Source organism: Peromyscus leucopus, chromosome X, assembly GCF_004664715.2.
Source record: "Peromyscus leucopus breed LL Stock chromosome X, UCI_PerLeu_2.1, whole genome shotgun sequence".
Taxonomy (NCBI): domain Eukaryota; kingdom Metazoa; phylum Chordata; class Mammalia; order Rodentia; family Cricetidae; genus Peromyscus; species Peromyscus leucopus.
Window position 1 is genome coordinate 136058057 of NC_051083.1, and position 27026 is coordinate 136085082.

At 49.9% G+C, this 27026-nt stretch overlaps 3 protein-coding genes across 9 annotated transcripts in view; 1 reads left to right on the forward strand and 2 right to left on the reverse strand.

Moving 5' to 3' along the window:
* Positions 1-7: 7 nt before the first annotated feature.
* Idh3g (isocitrate dehydrogenase (NAD(+)) 3 non-catalytic subunit gamma) lies at positions 8-9035 on the reverse strand. The gene is given in 14 exon segments (XM_028888474.2): positions 8-215; positions 475-535; positions 806-836; positions 839-899; positions 1478-1624; positions 1709-1811; positions 2114-2247; positions 2435-2567; positions 2690-2750; positions 4262-4374; positions 4789-4886; positions 5114-5125; positions 5478-5519; positions 8880-9035. Coding segments are annotated over 14 exon segments (1179 nt in total). The 5' UTR covers positions 8961-9035; the 3' UTR covers positions 8-113.
* A 94-nt stretch (positions 9036-9129) lies between these two features.
* On the forward strand, positions 9130-13070 carry Ssr4 (signal sequence receptor subunit 4). Of its 4 annotated transcripts, XM_037199336.1 has the most exons (7): positions 9135-9404; positions 11143-11261; positions 11363-11461; positions 12092-12166; positions 12322-12411; positions 12652-12717; positions 12905-13070. In XM_037199336.1, the coding sequence occupies exons 4-7, from the start codon at positions 12095-12097 to the stop codon at positions 13007-13009; spliced, it is 333 nt and encodes a 110-aa protein (XP_037055231.1). In that variant the 5' UTR covers positions 9135-9404; positions 11143-11261; positions 11363-11461; positions 12092-12094; the 3' UTR covers positions 13010-13070. The 4 variants fall into 4 exon arrangements, with proteins under 4 accessions (XP_028744313.1, XP_037055231.1, XP_028744310.1 ...); XM_028888480.2 differs by lacking the exon at positions 11363-11461 and having other exon boundaries at positions 9130-9404; XM_028888477.2 differs by lacking the exon at positions 11363-11461 and having other exon boundaries at positions 11146-11261.
* Positions 13071-15233: 2163 nt separating this feature from the next.
* Positions 15234-27026, reverse strand: part of Pdzd4 (PDZ domain containing 4) — a 30294-nt gene continuing 18501 nt past the window's right edge. The window contains exons 2-8 of one of the 4 annotated variants that reach the window (XM_028888503.2): positions 21833-22086; positions 20746-20836; positions 20148-20246; positions 18807-18869; positions 18336-18437; positions 18064-18174; positions 15234-17893 (exon numbers count right to left, since the gene is read on the reverse strand). In XM_028888503.2, coding sequence (XP_028744336.1) covers positions 16355-17893; positions 18064-18174; positions 18336-18437; positions 18807-18869; positions 20148-20246; positions 20746-20836; positions 21833-22086 — 2259 coding nt within the window. In that variant the 3' untranslated portion in view covers positions 15234-16354. The remainder of the gene's footprint in view (positions 17894-18063; positions 18175-18335; positions 18438-18806; positions 18870-20147; positions 20247-20745; positions 20837-21832; positions 22087-27026) is intronic. The other 3 variants (XM_028888506.2, XM_028888505.2, XM_028888507.2) reach the window with 3 other exon arrangements.

Genomic DNA, 27026 nt, shown 5'->3' on the forward strand with positions numbered 1-27026 from the left:
GGCCAAGTTCTAGGGCAGAAGTAGCTTTATTCTAGAGCCTGTTCACCGTGCTAGCTGGAGTGCTAGAGTGAGAAGAGGGTCCTATGGATAGGCTGAGACAACTGCAAGGATAGTTAAGCTTCCACAGCCCGGCCGTTAATGATGCGGATGTGACGAATGATGTCCTGGATGGCTTGGGATGTAGTACCTTGGCCTCCAATGTCTGGAGTATGCATCTGGAGGAAAACAGGAAGCTTGAACATATCAGGCCAAAGTCTGCCACACAACCCCATGGTGGTCCAGGGCTACCTACTGTTTTCTATAGTTGGAAAGGGCAAGGAACTGGCACCAGGAAGCCAGTACCACCCTTCCCTTATAGGCCACAGCCAGTGCTGGTCACTGCCTGAAGCATATAGGACTGGTCAGACCAGTATAAGATGGACTAGAGGAGAGGAAACTGGAAGTGGGACAAAGAGGAGACAAGAGGAGCCTTACATTTTCATTGTCCATAGATGCTAAGACAGCTTTGCGGATGGAGGTGGCATAGGAGTGGAGCCTAGAGGATGAAGAGAACAAGCTTTTGGTTCTCAGGACCTAAAGGCTGGCGAGAGGACTCATGACCAGGCATTAAGAAGCCACTTACGCCGGGCGGCGGTGGTGCACGCCTTTAATCCCAGCACTCGGGAGGCAGAGGCAGGCGGATCTCTGTGAGTTCGAGGCCAGCCTGGGCTACCAAGTGAGTTCCAGGACAGGCAACAAAACCACACAGAGAAACCCTGTCTTGAAAAACCAAAAAGAAAAAAAGAAAAAAAAAGAAGCCACTTACTTGAGGTGGTCTAGCATCATGCAACTTGCTATAGTGTGGCAGTGGGGTTAGCAATGTTCTTATTGGCAATACTTTTGCCTGTGTTCCTTGTAGCCTGGAAAGGGAAGAAGTGGGTAGGTGGGAAAATGTAAGAATGCATGGCAGATGATTCTACTTGTGTGCCATACCTGGTAGAGGCATATCCCAGACACAGCAAATGAAGGCATATCAGGGCTTTGGAGAGGGAATGGGGATGCTTATTGTTAATATTCTGATCCCATCCCTTGGCGCCACCCTGCGTCCTAATGCAAAAGTCTCTTTTTAAGGAAAAACTCCACCCATTTCTTCTCTCCTCTTCTGCTTCACTCTCACAAGGTGTGTACCCCTCAACCCCCCTCTCCCTCACCCCCTCTGTCTTCTTTCTGTCTCTCTGCCTCTTTATCCCTCTATTATAATAAACTCTCCATGTGGATGCATCGTGTATCACTGGCCACCGTTTCCCTGCACACACAGGATACCCTTAGGGTTCCCCCACATAATAATAATTCCTAACAGTCATGGGTCTGTGTTTCCTTTAGAAACTTTTAGTCTTAAGCAGCACCAATGGGTAAACACCACTGTGGGATACTAACTATGACACAAGGCTACTATAAGGGAAAGAAAAAGATGCTAGAGTTGTGCCTGGCTACTCACTGTCTCAAATACTGCATACACGTGGCCGTAGTTAGCCCCAGCCACAAGGCCCGGGCCTCCAACTAGCCCTGCACAGACGTTGTTGACAATGTTACCATAGAGATTAGGCATCACCATGACATCAAACTGCTGAGGCCTGGATACCAGCTGTGGGAAAAGAAGTGAGCTGAGTTGTATAAGCTATGAGACCAAGGGTGGGCAGAAGGCTATGGAGCCAGATGGGCTGATTACCTGCATTGTTGTGTTATCCACAATCATGCTGTCAAAGGTGATCTGCGGGTAGCGGGCTGCCACCTCCCTGCAGCACTGGAGGAAGAGCCCATCACCCAGTTTCCTAGATAACGGGGGATACAAGATACCAGCTTGACCTCTCACTACAGTCAGCTGGAAAGTACAGAGAACCATGGAACCCTGTGGACTAACTTGTAACCTGTCTTCCATATGGAAAAACAAACATAATCCCATCTATCTCACCTTTTCTAGGGATTCACTAGAGGATACAGAGCCTCAGGGACAACAGAATACAGTCCTGAGTGTGGCCCCTGATACCCTAGACCCTGCAGATGGACCTGAGCAGGCCCTTCCAGCTACTTTGTAGCTGTTCAAAGTAGGTAGAAAGGTATAGAGTAGACATACATGATGTTGGCCTTGTGCACAGCCGTCACTTTCTTACGCCCACTCTCCTGGGCCAGCTTGAAAGCATATTCAGCAATTCGAAGGGACTTGGCCTTGGTGATAATCTTCAAGCTCTCCACCACTCCTGCTACGCTCTGAGAAGAGGCCAGGGGACAACAAAGGGCTTAATGGGAGTACCACATGATGCAGCCTTATCACTGAGTATATCTGGCTTTTCCAACCCCTTGAGTGGGGACACCTCTTCCTTGTTTCTGAAGCTCTCAACTCTGACCTTGGCCATAATCACCACCTACTCATAGAGGATCAAGTAGTTTTGCCTACCTCATGCTCCAGACTGCTGTACTCTCCCTCTGTGTTTTCCCGCACAATGAGGATGTCTATGTCCTTGTGCCGGGTCACCACTCCTGGCAGGCTCTTACAGTGGATGACGTTGGCATAGAGGTCTAGGCTGGTGCTGGGAGGGTAACAGGGAGAAAATCAAACCAGGCCCTACTAGCAACTTAGCCAGGTTCATGAATGTCAGCACAGCCCACCCTCGTCTTCACTGAACCACCACTCTATGTACATGGCTCTCACCGAAGGATGTTGTTTCGGGATTTGTGAGATGGTGGCAGGTTATGATTTGTTTCAATGTTGCCTACAGGACAAAAACAAACAAGATAGGCAAGCTAGAGAGGGATCCTCTGGGCTCAACAGCATTGCTATATCCCCCCACCTGGCCTAGGGAATGTTCACCAAAGGTTGATCCAACTGGAGAAGAAATACTTCCTTGAACTCTAGGTTATAACTGCCATTGTAAGCTCCATGAGGTTCGAAGGGGTATATGTGCATGCCTGCATGTGTGTGTGAGTGCCTGCATGCACGTGCATGCGTGTGTGCGAGAGAGAGAGTGAGAGAGAGTGAGAGAGAGAGAGAGAGAGAGAGAGAGAGAGAGAGAGAGAGAGACATGAGTTTCATGATGAGTTTCAACAACCTTGACAAGCACCTGGCACATAGTAGGCACTCAATAAATATTTACTAAATAAATTAATAAATATGCTTAACAGCTAGCCAGGACACCCTGCCACTTATTACCCAGGCTATCTTTTTTTTTTTTTTTTTTTTTTTTTTTTTTGTTTTTCGAGACAGGGTTTCTCTGTGTAGCTTTGCGCCTTTCCTGGAACTCACTTGGTAGCCCAGGCTGGCCTCAAACTCACAGAGATCCGCCTGGCTCTGCCTCCCGAGTGCTGGGATTAAAGGCGTGCGCCACCACCGCCCAGCTTTACCCAGGCTATCTTTACAGAGTGACCATTTTTGTTTATGATAACATTAATAACAATAAATTGGCTAGCCACACTGGGACCAACAAGATGACCTTGGTAAGTTACTGCCAGGTCCCAAACTGAAGTGCTATCCATGCCCAGCTCAGGGGCAGGTGGAGGCTGCCTGAAAAAGGCCCCAGCTAGGCCATAGCATGTCTGGGCCAGAGTGGCCCAGATATCTAGAGGAAGGAAAAAAGAGGCCCAGTGAGGCCAGTGAGGTAGTATCTGCTAGAAGGTGATTAGACCACACCAAGTGGAAAAGCCTTTTTTGACAGCCCATCAGGACCAGCTGTCCCCCACTTCCAAGTTGTTCCCTGCCCAGATTGACTTCACCCAGAGTGCTTATGGCACCCTGTGGTTCATGTAAGGCCCATTCAATGCCAACATATTCCTCCCACAGAGCGGTGGATGGGTTAAACTTCACAGAATGATTGATTAGTTTAAGGTTGTGCACCCAACCAAGGCAAACCCCAGGAAATATTGTTAGAGTCCTTATGTATAATGTCCATGACTATGCCACTTGGAGCCAGGGCAGCAAGCAGAGGAGCAAACTACATCTCTGATCTTTAGTTTGTGAAGAAAAGCTGTGGGTCAAAGCAGATCCCAGCAGAGGCATGCCTCAGTGAAGGAAGAGGTAGGAAGAAGCCACTGAGCAAGCTCACACAGGCCACTGAAATAACAGAACCATGCTACCAACAGGCCCACAGAAGCCTCTACCCAGACGCCAAGAACAAGAGTCATCAATAACCAGAAAAATCCCTGAAATTGGAACCAAGGGAACCCACAAAAGTCAGTATATAGGCAAAAGGAATCACATATAGCACCCCAACCTGGCCCCTGGACTCACCCTTTAGGGCCACACGGTTCCGGCGGATGGCCATGATGGCATTTCGGATATCCTCCTCATCAGCATTGGAACTCACATGTACCTCTTCAAAGTCCACTGGCACACATGCATGCCTGCAGTAAAGCCTGGCTAAAGAAGCTGGCCTAAGGCCTTCCACACCCCTCCTGAAGCCTATACCAACCAGTCTTTCCCCTGCTGCTTCCCACCTTGACCTGGCTCCAGCTAAGAGGGAACTGGACCCACCCATGCCAAACATGAGGGTCATACTCGACCTTTACAGGACTGGTACCACTTTCTTTGTGCCCAGGTCAGCCTAGCAGGATGAGAAACATTGGGATGCAAGACCTGGGTTTACAGTCAGGCTTTCCTGCTACCACCCCACTGGGTACCTGGGTAGAGTACCAGCTGGTGGGCTTCTGGGTTCCCTGTGCTTCTTGGCACAAAGTTCTTGGGGGCTTCCAGCTTGGCTTGGGGAACAACCCTCCCTGGGAGAGAAATTAAGGGAGGAAGGTCCAGGTCCTCCATACCTGAATACTGATTTAACGTGCAACATGAGCTCCGGGCCGATGCCATCCCCTGGGATCATAGTCACTGTATGCCGCCCACCATATTTAGCAGATGGAGGCTGGAAGAAGGGAGAGGGTCAAAGTGAGCCCTTGGGTACAACCAATGTGCACCCTGACTTGAGCCAATTACCTTCTTCCCTCCAGTACCAATCCCACAGGCTAGCCAAGGCAAGATTGCTGTTCTGGGGCTCCTGATCAGCAGCCACCACCACCCCAAGCCCACCTGGACTTGGGTTAACCCCAAAGCAACTAAGAGCCCCTCAAATCTAATTCAGAGAATACTCACAATTGTTTGTTGCTAGAGGGAAGACAGAAAGGAAGAAGACATGGATCAGCCAAGGTTGGAAGAACAAGGCTGTGACCAGGGAACTGGGTTCTTTTCCCTGGGGACTCTGTTTAGTATAACTCAGAGGGGAGATGTGAGTGACCTCTGGAGACTGTGCCTCAGAGGGAAGAACAGGAGGGCCAGGGAGCAACATACAGTCATGTGTGCATGGGCACATATACATAGTACACACAGTCTCATATACATTATGTGTATGCACGCTCATGCATACACATACACACACACAAAATACATGAGCACAGCTCTCTCCCTCACATGTATATGTACGTGCCTGTGCAAACACACATCCAAGGCAGGTACTTACTGAGGAAATGCTCCTCCGGGGGGCCTCATTAGCACACAGAACCTGTCAAAGAGAACCCAGATGCCAATGTTAGCTATTCAATCCCAAAAGTCAAGTTCAAAAGAGCTAGCCTAGCTCTTGGCAGAGAGGAAATGATTATCAGTAAACAACAATTCATTATGTATATAGGACATTCCAAAGCTTCCATTCCCAAAAACTGTTCTACAGGAGCACCAGACAAAGTTTGCCCAATACTTAACTCTCTTGTGGATCAACATAATAAAAACTACATGCCCTGGCCTGGCATTGTAGTTTTAATCCCAGCCTGCAGAAGGCAGAGGCAAGTAGATCTCTGTGAGTTCAAGGCCAGCTTGGTCTACATAGTAAATTCCAGGCCAGCAAGGTGACAGAGCAAGGTCTTGTCTCTAAAGCCAAACAAAAATAGAACTGTATGTCCCCATCCCATTTGTGTATTGGCTCTCGGCCAATTATTGCTACACGTGCAAGAAAAAAGACTGTTAAATTTGAAATGTTGCAAAAAGGATACTCTCAATAAGCCACCAACTCTGAACAATAATTTTATTATGCCTTTCCTTATTACAAAGCCAGTGCATAGTCACTATAATAAATGCAAATAGGGAGGTAAAGAGAATACAGTACCCCACTGCCCTGGGATAAGCACTGTCACCCCTAGGGAATGGTCCTTCAGAACAGAAATAAAAAATGCCTAGAAAAACACAGCCATTTCTGGAAGACTAATAGCATATACCAATCTCTAGGATGGCTCTCACAAGGGACTGCAAGCTGCTTTTGTGGTGTATCCTGGATGGATGATGAATGTCCCCAATCTCACGACTGGGAAGCAGCCATGTTTGGCCATGTGATACTCTAATAGCTTCAGAGAAAAGTTGTTTGGGCCAAATGGGCTAGGTGCTAAGAAGTCATTCACTGTTCTTGAGGGAGAGGCCACATCTTCAGCTCCACAGGAAAGCTTTCCTCCTCCTTCCTGCTGTGCCCCACTCACTTAGGAATACCTGAGGAGGCACTGGCATGGTACAGCTAAGTTCTTCCTTGTAACTTTAGGATTCTCTGCCACTCAACCACCAGACAGTAGCAGAGCGTTCTAAGCAATAGCAGAGACACAATAACCATTTTCTAAAGAGCCCTGCCTTCTTCCCAGAAGACCAGAAGGCTCAGACAGAGTCTAACCATTCCCCTCTGGGTTACCCTAGTCCCAGTTACAAGAGGCCCAGTAACCCTGGCACTATCAATGCAGGAATGCCACTCAGTGGCCCAAGCCAAGAACTAGGAAGGCTGACTACTAGGACCAGAGTCCCAAGGGCCCCTCACTATATATGCAGCTACCAGCATACTTGGAGCTTCTTTGCTTTCTTTCTAGTACTTGTCAATATCAGATTCATCTTGTCTGCAGGGTCTCCATGCCTTCTATCAGAAGGTAGCACAGATAGCCCTTTCTCCTGGGAGCCTTCCCTGGCTGTTAAGTTCTACTTATACCTTACCTCTACTCATCTAAGAGACATAACTCTACCTGATTATCACCTCCCTGCTCTCTTCCTAGCCTCTGAGAACAGAGCACATTTGTCTTGCCCTCCACTGTCACTCCAAGACCAAGTACAGTGCCTGACCCAGTGCTGGGACCACAAGGAACATTTCCTTAGTGAATAAGTACATCAGAAAACAAAGAAACAGATGGAGACCGTGGATATCTGAGTCCAAATCCACCATCTGCTACTCTTAAAATGGCTTTGTGTCTACATCAAAATCCATGGAATAGAAGCCAGGCATGGTGGCATACACCAGTAGTCCTAGTACTTAGGAGGAGAGGTAGGAGGATCAGAAATTCAAGATTATCCTCATATACACAGTGATTTCAAGGCTAGTCTGGACTACATGAAACTCTGCTTAAAAAAAGAAAAGGGAACAGTTAGTCAATCCATGGAATGGAGGTACCAACTTTATTTAACTGCTATAAATCTTAACAAAGAGGGGGTATGCAAAGTTGTTCACAAGCCCCAGCAGGATGGAGCTAAGCTAAAGTACACCACCCCTCACTCTACCAGCTTCTCAGTCAGAGAGTTAGTTCAAAGCTAGTGTCCTTGGGAGATGCAAGACTGACCCTTGTACTCTCAACACTTAATTCCTCCTGGACTTCAGCTGTGTCAGTGAGCCAGCCTTCTAAGGGCCTGCACTAGGTGTGGCTTACAATCTATGCAGCCCTGCTCATGGAAGGCAATATCACTGCCAGGGCTGAACCTGTCCCACAGCTGCCTCCTGTGCCAGATGTTACAATGGGCTTTGTCCCAGTCCCAGAAAACTCCCCAAACACAGACCCCTGATCTTGCTCTATATAGATGTGGATAGTTTCTTTTAGGAGATTGCAAAGCTCTCCCTCATGAACCCAGGTTGTCCAATTAAAGAAGCCCAGTATGAGGCAGGTTGAGGAGTTGAAGTCCATATTTTAAATGGAATTTCATAAAGCATATGCAACTTCCTTCCCCAGAGAACAGAGGGGAGAAACTAGTAAGTAGAAGGGCTGCAGGCAACATGGAGTTCTGGAAAGTCAGAGTCAGCAAATGCTTTGAGAACATGAAGTCCTCTCTGCTCACTGGACAGAGGGGAAACTGGAGCCCAGAGAGAGAAGAGAATTGGCCTAACGTCAAGTTCTGGGTCAGTGGGAGAACAAGGCCTGGAGGTGATAGCTCTTATTCCCCAGAGCTGGTTGTTGGCTTGCTGGCGCTAAGTCGTGCTAACCAGGAGCTAAACCGGCTAATCAAGACCCCAAAGAGAAAGCCAAGGAAGCAAAGCCCCAGGGGCTTTCCAGCCTCAGAATCCTGGTTCAGTCTCATTACAGGGGTTTGGGCTTGCTTGTTGGCCTTTTGACTACAATCAAGTGTCAAGCCACTTGGGAGGCAGCGGATCTGGAATTATAAGAATGTATGAGGAATCAAGAGTCATTGGAAAAGGCTGATTCTCCACCTTCACTAGGTCAGGTGACAAAGCAGTCCAAGAGAGGGAAACCCAAGGAGGAACTGAGTCTGGGAACCAGACACCAACCTAGGTGGTAAGGGCAAGGCGGGCCAGGGACACGTGACCTCTTCAAAAGGGCTTCCACAAGGACACTAGGGAGGGGTGCACCCTCCACTGCGGTGCACCTTTCCAGTTCTTCCGGAGCCCCTGTCACCAGTCACAGATCTCCCCCCAACTTCGGCCAACCTCCTCACTGACAGCAGAAGCGACCAATGAACTCCAGTGTGCAGCCCTCTCCCCGCCCCTCATAAGGCCCGCACAGCCAATTGAACTCTAGGTTGCTCAAAGGGCCGTTACCCCACTCCTGGTCTTAATGGGGTGTGAAGTCCCCCAGTGAGCGCTGCAGCTGTCTCTCAGCGGCCATTCACCACTCACCTCCCAAGGACGGCAGAGGAGAGTTGGCTTGAACACTGCCTTTGCAGCACCGCCAGCAGCTATCACCACCTTCAGCGCCATGACGAGAAGTGAGGACCTCTACAGGTCAAAACGTTAAGACACTGTTCTCGCGAGAACTCAGCCCTGCGAGAGGTCGGGGGATACAGGGTAAGAAAAGCTAGCACTACGCACGCGCACGGTTTCACCGGTTCCTACGCCCCCTTCCGGTGCCTCTAACGCTGTTGCCGCCATCTTGGGGTTGGGGGGTTGGGAAGTGTGACCGGTTGGGACCCTGGCTAGGGAAGCGGACACGTCAGTGCCGCCAGCGACGTCACCAGGCCCGGCCCAGCCCGCCGGCGCACGATTGGGTGCTGAGGCCGCTTACGCGTCGCGCTTCCTCGTCTGCTCCGCATGTTCAGGGCGGCTTGCTCTCTTTTCCCTTCGGCAGAGAAGAGGCGATGGCGGCGATGGCATCTTTCGGCGCCGTGGCGCTACTCCTGCTGTCCGGCTTATCTTGCTGCTCAGGTAGCGGCCTGGCCGGAGCTTGTTTCGGGCGAGCCTCTGTCCCATGGCAGGTGGTGCTGGGGGAGGAAGGGTGCGCGCGAGGCAGGGGCCTGGCCCTTCCCGGGGCTCGTCGCTACTGGGATCTTCCCCTGCTGGGTGGCGTGGCGTGGCGTCCGAAGCACCACACACCCGTTTACCCGGCAGCCAGGCTGCTGGAAGAAACAGCCAAATGCTTTCTTGTCTGCTTTTGGGAGAGCCCCAAAGCCGCACCATGCTCCGGCCACCAGCTCCAGCCGGGAAGGTGATACGTCCTTGGTTCCTGTGTCAGAAGGTAGTCGCACAAGAGCAGTGCTTATCAGCACCTGGCAACTCCCTGTGTGAGAAATAGTGCCGGCAGAGAGGAACCAATGCTGTGTAGGCCAGGCTTCCCCAAGAGAAATCTAAGAGAGGAAGCAAGGACCCTCCAGGCAGAGGAGCAGAGTAAGTGCACGAGGCAAGTTAGATAGGGAGCTTTTAGTGCCCGGACCCTAGACATTCCATGAGGCCCTGGTATATCCAATCCCAAGGATCATAGCAGAATTGAGCTCTGCACAGACCCATTGGTAGTTTTGAGCCATTTGTAACACCTGGTGGTGGTGGTGGGGTTGAACTTAACCTGGAGTCTAGACATGTCTTTTGGAAGTTGTTAGAGAAGCAACTCAGACCTGAGAGCCTGAATTGAGCAGGACTTGGCTTCTATACATACAGGTAGCCTTCCTCCATCCTTCCTACTCATACCTCAGAGAATCCCCTGGTTTGTTGCTAGCAGTGTCTTAAAAAAACAAACCTGGCTGTAAAACCTATTAGGGGCTCCACAGTGTCCACAGGAAAAAGGCCCAGCTTAGCAAGGCACAGAAGGGTTCCAAGACATCACACGTAGAGAACAGTTGGATGAGGACTGTCCCATTTAGTGTTTACTTCATACCCTGTGACATAATACCCTTAATTTTCCTGTGGCCAGGTTTCCTCAGAGGTGCTTCGTTTACAGGGACAGGTTGGTGTTTGGATCCAGAGTTTACTTCTCTCGGGAAACACTAGGACCATTCTTGACATTGTCAGCTGGCTGGATGTAGAGCCCCCTCCCCCTCTTTTTTTTAATTTTTTGAGACAAGGATTCACTGTGTAACAGTCCTAGCTGTCCTGGAACTTGCTTTGTAGACTAGGCTGGCCTTGAACTCACAGACACCTGCCTGCCTGTGTTTCCCAAGTGCTGGGATTAAAGGCATGCACCACCACCACTGCCTGTCAGGACCCTTACTTTGAAAGTCCTGTGTGTTGCCAGCACCCCACTTAGTGTCTGCAGAATGTGGTAAGCTATTGAGGCAGTACATGGCTCTGAATTGAGGCTATCTTGGTCTACTGGGCTCCTGGAGTGCTCCAGGCTCAGGTGAGCTGCTTCATGGCCTCCTGGTCCTAGATTCATGTACTAATTCAATAAATCAGCTCCCCTGCTGTCCTCAAACACACTCCTGCTTCTTCCATGTTTTTGCTTCAAGGTTCACCTCTGAAGAGCCTTCCCTACCCCACCCTAACCTGTCTCAACATCTCTCACTGGCCCCTTCTATTATACTTCAGACTGAGTACTAGGATCCACCTTCCAGACCCCTCCTGTCAGGAACAAAAGGATTTGTGTGTCCTTAGCTCACCAAGTCTGAGAGACAGAACCAGGGTGAGCCCTTTTGCCTGGAACACACAAATTGGCTTTGCCTCCTTCCCACAGCAGAGGCCTGCCTGGAGCCCCAGATCACCCCTTCTTACTATACAACCTCAGATGCCGTCATTTCTACAGAGACCGTATTCATCGTGGAGATCTCACTGACTTGCAAGAACAGGGTGCAGGTGAGACAGCAGGGACTCAGCAGAGAGGGTGCAGGGGAAGAGATGAGGGTGGCAGTGCTCTTCACTGGCAGTTGACAGTGACCTGAGGATCCTATCAACAGGGAGAATAAGGATTCCAATTCACAGGGTGCAGGAGAGATGAGGGCACAGCGAGGCCAGATCCTAGCAAGTACTTCAAGAGCATATTCCTGACCTGCTTGGTATGCTTTGCCTCCATGCAGTAATGTGGGTAGACACCCCACTGTTTCCTGGATGAATGTCTGGAACGGGAGAAAGAACTAGGGTCAGGCCCCATGCCCCTCCATCTTTCTGGTTGCAGTTTACCTGAGTGTGTGTCTGTATGGATGTTCTGTAAGTTTAAAATTGAGAACCCCAGCCTCAACCCCTGACCTGCTCTTCCAAAAATCTAAAAGAAATTGGACCTTTTGGGGGGATAATAGTCTTAGGGTTAAACACCTCTTTTGGCACCTCTCTCTCTCAAGGTGCAAGAAACCACAAGGCCATTTTTGTCATCCTACCCCTGTGTATAGCTAATAGACTTGCTGTGGGTTAGGTTAGGGTGGTCATAGGGGAGATCCAGCTCTATTCACCTCTAGGAAAACATGAAGGAAGATGGTGACAGTATCCATGGGTGTGACCTAGCATGGCTCTGGGCTGTGGCAGACCTTTTCCTTGGGTCTTCTATGGCAACCCCCACCAATATAGCCCTCAACTGGCCTACTTTTCTAGTCATGGTACTGCTTTGGGCAGCACAATGGGGGTTCTGTGTATGCCTAGAGAAGGGAGGAAAATATGACTCTTGTTCTGTTGTCCCCACCTCCCCCATCCAGAACATGGCTCTTTATGCCGACGTTAGTGGAAAACAATTTCCTGTAACCCGGGGCCAGGATGTGGGCCGATATCAGGTAAGGGATACTGAATTCAGGGTTGTGGGGGAAACGGCTCAAAGCAGGGTTATAGGCCAAAGACTCAGGCACTGCTCATAGTGGTGCTGTGCCAGCACTAGCAGAGTGGCCTTCATTTGTTTGCTATGCCTACCCTTTGCCAAACACCTAACCAGGTTTCATGGAGCCTGGAGCATAAGAGCGCCCACGCGGGCACCTATGAGGTCAGATTCTTCGATGAAGAGTCCTACAGCCTCCTAAGGAAGGCGAGTATCTTCTGGGAACTCTGAGGCCCCAAGGAGGGAGGACATGCCCCATTTCTGTAGCCCTCTCGCCCTGATCACTCTAGTCCCCTTCTGCACCATCAGCCCTCTAGGCGCCTAGTTTACATGGAGCAGGACTGAGTATCTTCTTCCTGCTCCTGATTCCTCATTTGTCTCTTGCTCATTTTCCCCTTACCTGGGCAGCCCATCCAGCACCTTTTGACCCCAGCATCTCCCTTATAGGCTCAGAGAAATAATGAGGACGTTTCCATCATCCCGCCTCTGTTTACAGTCAGTGTGGACCATCGGGTAAGTGGCCTTGTCTTGGGAACAAAGAACACAGGGCACATCTCATCTTTTTGGGTTGAGTCTAAGGGAAAGCTCTCATCCTCTGCAGCTCAGCTTCAATCTCTGTGTCCTGAGGACAAGTGATTAAGAGTGGCTGGTCTACTTTACTGTCACTCCCCTGAGCTGTCTTTTGGTCTTTTTCTTGTAGGGCACCTGGAATGGGCCGTGGGTCTCTACAGAAGTGCTGGCTGCAGTAATCGGCATAGTGATCTACTACCTAGCCTTCAGTGCAAAGAGCCACATCCAGGCCTGAGGGCAGCATCCTCAACCTTCTATTGCTTCTTTCAATAAACGGTTGCTATTTGACATGAGTACATTTAAGACACGGGATTCCTGTGTCCATGGGGAGAGCTAGATATCCAGCTGCCCCTGTCCACCTGAATAGCAGAGATACTGAATGGGGATCTGTACTTTCCCCAGCGTCCTCTGTTTTCTTTTCTAGTGTGTAGCCTCTTTAGAAAAGATCATCTTTCCAGCCGGGCAGTGGTGGCCCACACCTTTAATCCTAACCACTTTGGAGGCAGAGGCAGGTAGATCTGAGTTCATGGCCAGCCTGGTCTACAGAGCAACTTCCAGAATGGCCAGGGCTACAGAGAAACCCTGTCAAAATCAAAGAAAAAAAGAAAAGACCATCTTTCTTGTCCTCACTAGTCCCCAGAGCAGAACTGGGTCTCCACCAGGCTTCTTGTCAGAAAGTGTTCCCATGGCCAGCCTAGGGTAGGCAGGACCCTGTGACTCTCTGGGACTGCCTTGGGCTGGAGGGCCTTTACTGCACCTGTGATTGGGAATGGCATCTTCCCGTGCAGAGAAGGCAAAGGCCTTTCCTAGTCTCCCCCAAATTCAGCAGTCAGAACCATCACAACCAGCCTCATCTTTACGGTGGCTCCTATGTTGGGGATGGTCAAAAGCACATGCAAGTGCTTTTGTGCTTTGCTTGCTTAGCACTGAGTCCCTGTCTTGCTGATGCATTTGTAGTTGTCACATGTACCAGCTGCCCCAAGCACAGGGGAACATTCCTTCTGGACTCCACACCCGAACCATGCCATGTTGCTTCCTGGCCTGCTGCTGTTTACAATATCCAATTTAGTGCTGGATCTTTGAAGAGCAGACTTCCATACTTACAGGAGTTCCTTCCCTAATGAGGCCTCTGCTATGAGCTTGTAGGGCCTGTAAGACAGGCCAGGAAGCCCTGCTTGTACTCCGTGTTATCTCTTTGCCCAGGTTTTAACACAAGCTGGGCACTAGCCAGTTGAGTAGTGCTCCTTAGTACTATGGAAGGATAGTTGGGAAGAGGCTGGATGCCAAGCCCCAAGTAAACCCACCCTGCTGCAAAGCCTAAAGCCACTTTTCTAGTGCTATCTAGTCTCCATGATAGGTCATTGGAACAGCTGGCCACACCCTCGCACCTAGGCTTAACCTCTGTGGCAAACAGTGAAAGGGTTGGGTGCTGGCTGGGGGTGTAGAAGGTGTCAGAGTTGCAGGTGGTTGTGGCACATGCCTTTAATCCCAGCACTCTAGAGGCAGAGGCAGGTGGATCTCTGAGTTCAAGGCCAGCCAGGTCTACAGAGTGAGTTCCAGGATAGACTCCAAAGCTACACAGAGAAACCCTGTCTTGAAAAACCAAAAAATAAAAAAAAAAAATAAAAATGAAGGTGTCAGAGCATATAAACACAGTTTATGACCCAGGTTCATCCAAGCCAAGGGGTCTGCCATTCTCAGTTCTTGGGATGAGTCTGGGATGCACTAGGGAGTAGTGCTGAGAGTCTGACAACAGTAGGTAAACAGCAGATTCAGGAAAGGCCAGAGTTGGAAGCAGTAGCTTCTCCCCTTGGCTGCTGAGGTTCAAATGACAAGTGACTTTTTTATCTTCTGGCAACAGCTATTGGCCGACCAGTTGCTCTTTCTGGTTCTGTCTCCAACACCTGGTCAGATGGCAATGATAGCTAAAGGTGAAGTTGGTGTTCCAGGGTATCAGTAACCTAGTGCTGCCAGCCATCCTGATGCCACCTTTCCCTGAGCTAGCCAAGGCAGCATCAGTATCAGCCCACATCCTGGTCCTAAGACCCCACCACCAGAGACTAGGATGACTCCAGAGCTTGCAGTAGTCTCCTTCACTGGGAAGTGGTAGAAAGCTGGAGAAACCCCTAAAAGCACCTGGAGCCAGTATCTAGCCCTCTGCTCTCCCATTCCCACCACTTCCTACAAGCCTCTTTCCCTTCCCTATTCACCAGCATGGTTGTAATGTACATTCCCATCCAGAGCTGTTAAGTGGCAGGGCGATGAGGCTGTGTCCTTGTGACCCAGCCTTCCCAGCAACAGGATTCAGCTTCTGGGAACGGGCCCTCCGATTTCCCACTCACATCCATCTTGGCATCTTGCCTACCACCAATTTGCTGTAGAAATCTGGGCATTTAGGAACTAATGAACTGACTCCGAGCACAAACAGCATGATGACAATGAACACAGGGAACCCAATCAACAGAGTAAAAAGGCAGCTTGCTTTATTCTTGGGATGTAGGTAGGGAATAGGGGTATCCTGTAGCCTCCAATATGAGCTTCACCAAGCCAGAGAGGCATAAAACATGGCACATTAGAAAGTTGCATTGCTGAAAGAGGTTCTAAGCATCTCTCACTCAGCCAACCTTCCTTTTTCTGGGTCCAGGCCTCCCAACTCCCACCACATCTTCTCTAGGCTAGGTGAGGTCTTGCCTGTTGCTCATTGGGTTTGGCTTCTCAAACCCCTGGACATCTAAGCTCCTTGATCAGGCCACTAAAAAGAGTGGCTCTGTTCCAAATGGCATAGGCCAGGGGTCAGCAAATGCTTTTTGGATGGATACTGTGCCCATAATCCCTGTGACTTCACTTTCAGAAAGTCACTGGGGAAGGAGGTGGGCCTCATGGGTGCACTTTGAAAAGCCAACTCAGATCCTCCCTGCCACCCCTCAGAGTAGAGACCACCAGGACAGCTGCTTCCTATTCTTCCCCATCCCCTTCCTTTCCCTCCCACCCAACCCTCCCTCTTTTCCTCCCCCCAACCTCCTTCCCAGCCAGCATTTGGTGGGGTCCACCTTTGTCAGGCTGCCTGAAGGATCTGCCAGCCCCTAGAGCAGGTCCACAAAACAGAAAACAACTATTGGCAAGCACAGAAAAGGAGAAAAACCACAAAATTTAGGGTTGCCTTTTTCTACAAATAACTGCAGCTTCCAGGGGTGGGGAGAGGCTGTGCTCAGCAAGAAGCTGGAAATTCTCTTGTGCTTAGGATAGTCTATTGCACCTCTCTCTGCACTGACTTCCCTGTCTCCAGGAACACACCAAGAGCACTGTGTATGTACACAAACATGCACAAACACACAGTTGCCCTTTATGGGTATGCCCTCTGTGCTGGCTGTTGGCATAGCCTCTTGGGGAGAAGGAAATAGGTGGTGGGAGAGAAGTGTCCCTTCTAGGGGCTTTCTATTACCAAAGGTCTGTGCACACATACAAATACAGGAGTGTACATGAGCACAGCGTACAAGCACACACATAGACACACACTAGATTCTAAGGGAGGGTGAGGGTCAGGCTTTCTAGACCTGGGCTGGGCTTCTGCTGGGGCAGCTCAGACAGTGGTAACAGAGAGCAGAGGGTTGTAGATCCTTTTTCCATCAGCTGAGCGGGCACCATGGGCCAGCATCTCTTGGATTGTGATCCAGTTGTCCAGGATCTTCTTGTTTCGCTTCTTCATGGTCTTACGGTGGCTCAGTGCGATGATGTTGAGCTCAGGCTTGCTGTCACCATTCTGCTGCTCCCTTAGACACTCCAGGCGGCTCTGCATCATGAACTCACGCCGCTTCCGTTGCTCCCGGGCTCGGATCAGGTGCTGCTTCCTCTCTTCCTTGCTCCAGTAACGGCCCATCTTCATTTCACTTACTGCATCATCATCAGTGGTCATGCCGCTGCGTTCCTCCCGGATCTTCAGGGCCCTAGCCTTCAGCAGCCGATCTCGCACAGGCCGCTTAGCCACATAGCGGGTTCCATCACTTCGAACCTTCACTTTCCACTCCATTCGGGGCGCTTCGACAGCTGCAGCCACCACCCCACCCACCCGAGGACCACTAGCCAAGCTCAAGGAGCCATGGCCCAGATCCTCCAGGGTGCGTGGTGGGGCCAACTGCACACAGCTGTGGTAGTGCTCACTCTCCTGGCCACGATGACGCCTGGAGAGATAAGGGCTGCCTTCAGGGCCTACACGCTCCAGAGGAACACCTGTCTTGGTGTTGCGGCGGACACGCTCCTCTGTGTGCTGTCTCCGGCCCACCTCAGGATCCCGAGAGAGTGATCGGAACTTGGCAGGGCTTCCTGGTGAAGGAGCCCCCTTGGGGTGGGTGGTGACAGGAGGGCCAGAAGGGGTTCGGTTCAAGTTGGAATTGCCAGCAGCAGATCGCTTCAGAGGCATCTCAGGCAGAGGCTCCACAAGCAGTGGAGTGCTACGGCAGCTCTCCCCAGTGTTGTAGGCACTGGTGCTATCCTTGTCTGATTTCTCTGGTAGTTCAGAGATATCAGACAGTTCGTGCTTTTTGGGCTCACTGGCTGCTAGGTCATAGAGGCTCTCCTCCTCCAGCAGCCAGGCCTTCATACAGCGCTCTCGCAACTGCTGCATCTTCTGTGCCCGCAAAATGTTGCGGCACTTGAACTCTAGGTGTCGAAGCTCCTCCTCCAGCATGGCCATCTCATGGCCTAGGCTTTCATTGCGGTTGACATCCAGGGCACTATTGCCACTGGAGGCCCGGGAGAAGAAGATGCCTAGCTGGTTGCCATTCTCCAGGTGGCACTTGATCTCCAGCAGTTCCCGGTAACGTTCATACTCCTCATCAGTGAGCCCAGGCAGGTCAGCCCCTCCCAGTCCTGCCCCCTCGGCCAGCAGAGAGTCCATGCTGAAGTGGAAATCCCTGCTCTGCAGGGCATCTCCTTGCAGGCCAAACTTGCGCAGACTTCCAGGGGTGTTGGTGGTGCTGGGGGGCTCATCACCCAGCAGGTCATGTTCAGAGCTCTCTTCATTGCGGGTACTCTCATCAGTCCGGCCTACACCGCTGTCCAACTCCTGGCTGTTGCTCAAGCCTGGGCCCCCATCAGGAGCCCCCTTTTCATCATTTCCAGTCTGGGACAGAAATGACAAACACAGTCAGGTTGGTTTTCACAAACAAATGTGATGCAGGAGGACTAGAAAGTTCATGGCCCAGGCTCGGAGACCATGTACACCTACAGTCCCTTTCTCCTTCCTCCCTCTCTCTTGCCCTCCCCACTTAGCAGGCCTTCGTCCTTCCTCACCTGCTGGGCAGGGGGTGACTTCAGCTTCTGGGAACTAAGGTCCCCTTCATTCTCAGACCCAAAGTCATCTAGGAAGTCATCTCTGTCACTGTCTTTCCACCGCTTTGCTAGCTGCAGAGACAGACATGAGCTAGCCAACACTTTAAAGATTTCCCCAATACCCCTCCACATTGCCCTAGGCCCATGCTCTCAGTGAAATCAAACAGACTAGCAGCTTTCAAGACAGAAAGCCTGTGAGGGGCCCTGTCACCCTATCAGGTAGACACACACACCTGGCTCTCAGGCCTGGCCACCAGCAGGGAGATGTTGGTGTTCTCCTCCTGACTCAGGATAGCCACTGCCTCCTCTCGGTTCTGGACATCCATTCCGTTAATCTGCAGAGGTCCAGGGTACAATCAATAAGAATGCTAATGGAGGACTCTAACTGTACAAAGGATAGGCTCTTGAACTCTGGGAAGGCATAAATAAGCAAAATGCATCAGGGGAAAGGATGGCCTGGCCTGTGTAAGAGCATGTGTGCTCAGAGAATGGGGGAGCAGAAATACAGGGAAAAGAGGGCAGGGGGTGCTGGCAGGGATACATGTGAGCCACTCAGGGCAGTTAAGCAGAACAGAGGTAAGATTTGGTCCAGGTTCCAGGGTAGAAGGCCAGATTTTCAGCAGAAAAGATCTAAGAATGGATCATGGAGAGAGAGGACAGGGCTGCCACAGGGCAGGCATGGCAACCTGATCTTGAGTGCTCACCTGGATGATTCGGTCTCCCTCACGGATCCGGCCGTCTTTGGCTGCAATGCTGTTGGGATTTACCTGCAGGACACATGCATCTTGGGGACTTGGGCACCTATGGTGTCCTTTTCAGTGCAAGTGGGTATGTGTGGGGTAGCCTCACCTTGGGGTGCTCCCAAGGCAAATGCCCAGGCTTGCTCACTTTCCCACCTCACCTCAAAGTAGCAGCTTCCAAGCTCTAGGAAGCAGGGGCAGGTCAATGGGCCCAGGCAGTTTGCTCCCTCAGCTTGGGAGAAACAGAATGACCAGAAGTAGCTCCCCAGCCACTACCCAACACTTCTGTATTTTGCTTCTATTCCTTGTACTGCTATACTCTTGCATCAAAGCCTTTCTCTTTTTCAGTGTTAAGGAACCTAGAGCCTTGTGTATACTAGGGAAGCACTTTACCACTGAACTGTACCCCCAACTTTTTTGAAGAAAGATTCATTTTATTTTAATTTTTAAATTTTTTTTGTATATATGTGCATGTGTGAGTACAGGTACTGGTAGAGTCCAGAAGAAGGTTTTGGACCCCCTGGAGCTGGAGTTAGAGGTGATTGTAAGATATCCTATGTGGGTTCTGGGAATTGAAATCAGGTCCTCTGGAAGACCAGTAAGAACCATCCTTCCAGAATACAGCCCCATACACGCCTTTTTAAAACAGTCCCATTATGTAGCTCTAGCTAATCTCAAGCTCACAAATCTACATGCCTTTGCCTCCTGAGTGCTGGGTTTAAAAACACAATTACCCATACCCAACTTGTTGTGTTTTTGAAATAGAGTCTCATGCAACTCAAGCTGACCTCAAATTCACAAATTCACAATGTAGTCAAGGGTGACATTGAACTCCTGAACCTCCCAAGTGCATGGATTACAGAGGCATGAGCTACCCAATTCAGAGGCTTTTTTATTTATTTATTTATTTATTTTGGCCAGGAGCTAGGTACTGCCATGTGGCTGGACACTTCTTCATACATCAAGTCTGGGATTTTTTTTCCATTTGGAAGGGTAGCTTTAGTAGGATAGTGCTAGTGGAGGGGCTGCTGCTGGACACACAGACATCTGCCAAAGGGAAGAAAGTAGGGGAGAGAAGAGGTGGGGTGTTTAAGTCCTTGATGTCTGGGCACAGACAGGACTGTCTCCCTAGATATACTGAAACCATGCCCACCATGGCCTTAACACCCACAACCTACTGTAACCTATTGTTAGGCCTCTGGACAGCTCTAAAGTCTGGGCAGGCTTTGTGGAGAGACCACAAAGCTCAGCTAGAACAGCTCTGGGGCTCTGTGTGCCACAGCCTGCCACAGCACCTCTCCATACCTCTCCAACGTAGATGCCCAGGTCCTCCTCATCATCTGTGCGGTAGCACACCATCAGGCCCAGCTTGTCTTGGTGGCTGTTTTTACACAGCTCCACCTCCTGCCACAGGGGTAGGGGAGGAAGTAGAGTTATAAAGAACTGAAGTGTATGAGAAGGGATGCCTACAGCCTTGGCTGCAGCCTTGGCCCAGACCCTAGTTCCTAGCACCCCCAGCACTCCTATGTCTTTTGCTTCAATTACCTAAACTGAGTATATGCAGCCCCTGACTTTGAGGGCTACCCTCTCTTACCATCCTAAATGACGCGAGTGTTCAGTGGTTTCCCTACCAGGAAACGCCCAAGACATAGGATGTACAGGATACATAGGACACAGACATGCGTGGGACACAGAGTCACCAACATAGACAGAAGGAACACACCACCTCACCCACACCCTCCCTGACTCAGGCTGCTCTCTACTGGGAAGGGTCATGAGGCCCAGCCACCAGGGGGCAGCAGGAGCCAAGCCTGGGCAGAGCTGCAGAAAGTGAGCCTGCTCAGACTCCAGCACACTGCAGGTTCTGGCTAGCCAGAACGGCCAGGCCAGCCACTAGGCTCACCTCGTACTCCAGCTCGTCCATTCGCTCTGCCTCCTGCGGGCCGCCCTCCATGAACTCCGCTGGATCATAATACTCATGGCTGATGGGGGGGCTGCCCAGGAGAAGGGGGGGTCAGATGGGCTATCTGCTTCTTTAGCACCCTAGCCCCAGCTCCAAGCTGGCCAGTCCCAGTGTAGTAAGCAGAGAACCCTGTTCTAGATGTACTCTCTAGAGAAAGTGGCCAAGCTGCTGCCTCTAGAACCCTCCTTTCTGATCTATACAAATGCTGTGGAAGGATCAGGAATGCTCCTCAAATAAGAGCTCGTAGGGATCCATCCTAGGGACCTAGGTAAGCACACCTTGTTCTCCCCATCCCAACTCCTAGACCAGGGGCTGATTTCTCCAAAGCTCTAAGTGCCCAGGCTGCCTTTGGCACTGTTCCCACTCATGCAGAACTCTCAGGAGTTACCCTGGCCTTCTGCAGAGCAGACAAGCACCCCTCTGCCTCCAGGGAGGGGTTGCCCTCTTTGCTCCCAAAGACTGACTACTCACTGCCCTCTGGCCTACCTCTCTGAACAAAAGGGTTCCCACAACCACCTCCCTGCATCCCCCAGTGGAATTAGTAGAATGAGTCAGTGCTGCTCGCATGGTCACAGCCACCAGGCCAGGATGAAAGGCCCTTCTTTTGAGAAGGCCAAAGAAAGAAGCCGAAGAGATGGAGGAAAATCAGAGCAGGTAGAAGAATGAGACAGACAAGGGATGCAAGAAGATTCAAGGAGAGATGCTTGTAAGGAGGCAGAGAAGATGGGGCAGAAGAAGAAAGAGGATGGAGGAGCAGCCAAGTCCTGGGCACAGAGGCTCCCCCTTAGCCTTTCTGCCAGCTGGCACCAGGCCTGAGGCCAGAGGCCTGGAGGTTTCTGAGCCCAAGTGCCACTGTCAGCTATAGAGGTCAAGGAGCCTGCTTCCTACTCAAGAGTGGCAACTGAGTTGGGTTTCCCCACCATGGCTAGAGCTGCAGCAAGCCACCTGTGGGTCACATGGGGACAACTGCCCCAGGTGGCGTGTCCTCTCTGGAGGCAGGGCCCAGGCCCTCCTGAGGGCAACTCACAGCTCAGAAAGGACGTACGGCTCCAAGATGCCCATGGGTGGGGTGGGTGGGCGCAGCTTGCCCAGTGCCATGATATGCTCGAAGGTGATGTCGGTCTGAGTGCCACTGTCCACCAGCTGAAGGTCATGGCAGGAGCTGTCCCCCCGCAGACGGGGGCTGCGTCTCAGCACCTGGATCACCAGGGGTTCTTTGGAGGCACGCAGGGCCTCTAGGGTTTGCTCCTGAGACAGCTTGGAGAGCTCCTTCCCGTTCACCTGTGGCAGAGATATGCCTCTGTGAGAACACTCATGAGCCGGCTTCTCCCCTCTGGAGGTGAAGGCCAGCAGGACCCTAAGCTGCTAACCAGCACCCAGACCTGTTCAACCAAGAAATATGTTCTCCACCCAGCCCTAGCTACCCCTGGTGCCCTCTTTCCCAGGCAGACCCCATTCGTCAGCCTCCAACCCAGAGTTCTGAGTATTGTGACTCCCTCAAAGCCAGGTGAGTATGTGTACAGGGTCTGAAAGTTCTGCCATCACCTCAAAACATCTGCAGTCCCTCCTCCACCAGGAACCATACAAATTTCTCTGATCCTCCCATCAGGATCTGCCTCTCCTCTGGCAGCACTCACTGATGCCAGAGCTAGCATCTAAAAAACCCAGAGTCCCTTGATGATGACTGAGACAAACTAGCCAACCTCAGTGAGTGTCAATTTGTGCTTACCCAACACTAGGGCCAGAGGATGACCGAGTACAGCAAAGCAATGAACACAGGGAAGGAGAAATGAAGAAAACAGTAAAATGTATAAGGAAATGGGCTGTTCCTTCTGATGACAACTGACTTGCTGAAGAGGAAGAGACTCCTAACATTTAAAAAAAAAATACAAGTGTCCTAAAAGAGGTGCCAAATGGTGAATCTTACAAGGCCAGCACAATTTCCTGGGCACTTGCTATGTACCAGGTTGCAGGCAGGGCTCCTAAAACGAGTACTCACAAAATCCAAAGCCCTGACAACTTTAAGGGAGATACAAATATTGCCTCTGTTGTGCAGATGAGGAAAATTAGGCACAACCAGGTGAACAAACTGAGTCAGGGAAAGCCTGTACAGTGGCCAGAATGAGGGGCAAAGGAAGATAAGGCAGAAGTAGGGGACTGGGAACAGCTAGGTAGGAAGAGGAGAATGATGGTCAGGAGGTGGGGGTGCAGGGGGTGGTCTTTCGGAGAGAAGCAGGCTGAGACCCTGACAGGGAAAGGAAGGAAGCCCATCACTGGGTGGGAAAGTAGGCAGGCAGCCCCAGCTGGGTGTTGAGCAAAGTACCTCTTAGCAGAAGGCTGCCCTCAGCCCAGCCAGAGTCTGTTAACTTCTGGAGCAGTTTGCTTCACTCCTTAGGTCTTCCTTGGATATGAGACAAAAAAAAAAAAAAAAAAAAAAAAAAAAAAAAAAGCGATGGGACATAACAGACAGATTCAAGGTACTTGTCAAAGGCCAGCAAGGGAAACAGGAAGCAGTTTTTGGATATGGCAGTTGCTGAAAAACCTTTCTAGACTGAGCAAGACCATACCCATTGTTCCTCACAGGGTTGAACTTACTGGCATAGAGCCAGCCATCACCCCCACATAGAGGAGAGGTAGGCAGCATCCTTGAGTAAGTGCAATGAAAGTGATGGGCCAAATATAGAGGTGACACTTGAGAGGCTGGAGAGGATCACTGTGAGTTTGAGGCCAGCTTGACATACATAGCAAAACCCTAAATCCTACCCACACAAAAACAAGAGGTGGGTATGGTACCTTGTGCCTTTAATACAAGACCTCAGAAAAAGGAGGCCAAGAGGCAGGAAGATCAGAAGTTCAAAGTCACCCTTAACTAAATAACAAACAAGCATGGGTTACAAGAGACCCTGTCAGACTTAAAGAAAGAAGGAGGAAGAGTGAGGGAAGAGGAAAAAAGAAAACAAACAGGCGAAGAGCACTTGCAAGGAGTCAGAAATCCCTTAGCTATGGCGGTGGCTCCATACAGTTGTAGAAAATGCAGTTGTGAGTCCTCTGCTTTGCCTAGTTGCCCCAATATTTGCAAATCCACAAAGATCCTGTGTCATGCACTCATAGGATCAGTACATGCCTGTTTCTCACAGAGATGCCAAATTAGACTGCACATTTGTGCTGGTATATGCAACATGACAGCTTAGCCCTACAACATGAGCCGTCTGAAAGAAGTCCAAGCTGTCTTCATGGACCCCTCTCACTCAGAAACATTTTCCATTTTTTGTGAACCCATGTAGCCCAAACAGCCCTGTGCTATTTCATTATGTCCTTGTAGATAGGACATAATGAACTTTCTTTTTTTAAAAAAATTTTGTTTTTGTTGTTTCTGAGACAGGGCTTCTCTGTGTAGCCCTGACTGTCCTGGAACTCTCTACAGACCAGGCTAGCTTTAAACTCACAGAGATCTGCCTGTGTCTGCCCCCAAGTGCTGGAATTAAAGGGGTGTGCCACCACTGCATGGATTCTTTTGGTTTTCCTTCTGAACTTTCATGTTCTACAAAGTGCTTTATGAAAACCTCCATTTTTGTTGTGGGTTATGCCTGTAATCCCAGAATTTGGGAGGTGAAAGAAGGAAAATCAAGAGTTTGATATCAACTGGGCTACATGAGGCCCTATCTCAAAAAAAAAAAAAAAAAAAAAAAAAAAAAAAAAAAAAAAACCCAAACATCAAAAATCCCATTTTCTGTGAATATAAGAGAAATACCAGTCCATTGTAGAACATTTTTAAAACTACAGAAAACCAAAATTGCTTGTGATCTCAGGGACGTATGTAATGCTGTGACCCTGTGGACATACTTCCTGCCAGTCTTTTCTCTGTGTGTATTATAAGGTAGGGGCAGATCCTTCAAACCTTACTGGCCTTGTCCCTACTATATAATAAGAAGACCATTTCCAATTTTTTGATATAAAGAATACAACAGCTGGGTGGTGATAGCACACTTCTTTAATCTCAACACTCAGGAGGCATAGGCAGGTGGATCTCTGTGAGTTCCAGGCCAGCCTGGTCTACAAAGCGAGTTCCAGGACAGCCAGGGCTGTGAAACAGAGAAACCCCTGTCTCAGACAAAAAAAACAAAACAAAACAAAAAAAAAACCGACAACAACAACAAAAAAGAATTGGTGTATTTTTCATGTATCTATGTAATCTGTGGTTACCACACTAGATAAGTCTTTCCTGAAATGGAATTACTGGAACATCTTCAACGGAAACAGCTTCTTTCAAGCAAAACATTTCTAGAATAGTATTTCTAAAAAAATCAGATGGAGCTGGGTATGGTGGCACACTCAGCACTCAGGAGGCAGAGGAATCAGGAATTCAAGGTCAGCCTCCTCTATATGAAGGATTAGAGATCAGCCTGGGCTACATGAGATTCTAACAAACAACAAAACAAAAGGAAGGGGAGGAGGAGTAGGGAAATAGGGGAGTAGGGAGGAAGAGAGAGAAAGAGAAGGGGAGGGGAGGGCCAGAAAAGTAGTCTACTGTAGAGGCCACAGTTAGCCAGGCAGACTGGGGAAGGGGCTATACACAGGACACTAGCCAAGGTGTGTGTCAGGAAAGGCCTTTGACAAGGATGTGAGGAATTGCCTCCCTTGAAGTGGCTGGAGTCAGCTGTTAAAAACAGACATTAATGTCAGCATTGTGACTGAGAAACTTCCAACTGAATGAATGGAATTAGAAACAAAGGCAATAAAAACTAAGCCTCCTGGCTCTCTAATTGCTTTACTACACTTTACTGTCATCCGTGTGCTTGGCATTATTTTCATTCTGTGTGTCTGGAAGTAAACACTGGATGATGTGTGGCTGCACATTTCTTTACTCTGCTCAGTGGTGGCTCATAGTAGTGGCTTGAAATGAGCTATAGTAGTGTTTACACCAGGAAATCAGCCAGTGCTCCAGCTCACTACTTAGTTTTGTTTTGTAACATCTACTAACTCATCACTACCCTTAAGTGGAAACAAAGAGACAGAAGAGGTCAGAGATGATCTGGAAGTTTCTGTGTGGAAGGAGTTACCCTGAAAATCCCAGGGCAGGAAGACAAGCACAAGCACAGGGTGGGATGTTCAGGTGACACAGAACTGTAGGAATGCCTTTCTCCCTGGAATCATTAAGTTACCCAGCAGCTGCGTTACTATGGAAACCAGGCCCAGGCACAGGGAAGAGCTTGCAGGGCAGGCAGGTGGGGGCTGGGAACAGTCTTAGTACCTCAGAAAAGGAGCCATCAGAGAGACTGCCTGTAACTGGCCAGAGGGCTCTCCTGGCCCAAATGGTGGCCATACCCCTCAGACTCCTCTCCCTCTTCAGGTCATGGTCATTCTCAAGAACTGGTAAAGGTAGATAGGACAGAGAAGTAAGAAATCCTTCTAGAGCAGGTAAAGATTCACAATAAGATGGAAATACATGAGGCACTGCACAAAGCCATGTGGGACCAGGTACATGGCCAAAGACAACACCTCTTATCCTAAATGGAACCCTGCCTGCCTGGTCCCCAACTGTTATGGGCATTTCTTACCTTCAGGCTACAATTCTGTAAAAGGCATTCAGGCCTAGGCACGTAGCTCAGTGGTAGAACATTGGCTTAGCATGCACAAGGCTCTAGGTTCTATTTCCAGGACTGAAAAAAAAATGGCCATCAGCCTCCCCTTCAATTCACACAGGCAGCAGTGTCTAAATGCTAGGACTCAGCTGTAAGACACTCAGGATACTCTCTGCACTTACATATCCCTTGCTGTCACCTATTACAAGCTCCAAAAAATCCAAATAGACCAGAGATGTAATTGGAGCAAGGCAAACACCCTGCTTTATGATCACACAGCCCTAAGAAAACAAAACTCAGTAGCTACTTAGCAAAGGACATCAAAGGGCAACAAAGCCATTCAGGGGAAAGGTGGCCCAAACCAGCCCAGTACTGGATGAAAAGGATGCCTGTTAGGATTGTTGGGACTGGGGACACCAAACCACTAAGAGCATGTTTATGTGTTGCAATATATTTGATTACACTGTGTAAAGATGTATGACTGGCCGGACAGTGTGGTGGTATTGTGTTCCCCAAAACATTGTGCATGCTAATAAACTTATCTGGGCTCAGAGAAGAGAGCAGCCACAATATTAAACACAGAGGATAGGCAGTGGTAGCACACGCCTTTAATCCTAGCATTCCAGAGGCAGAAATCCC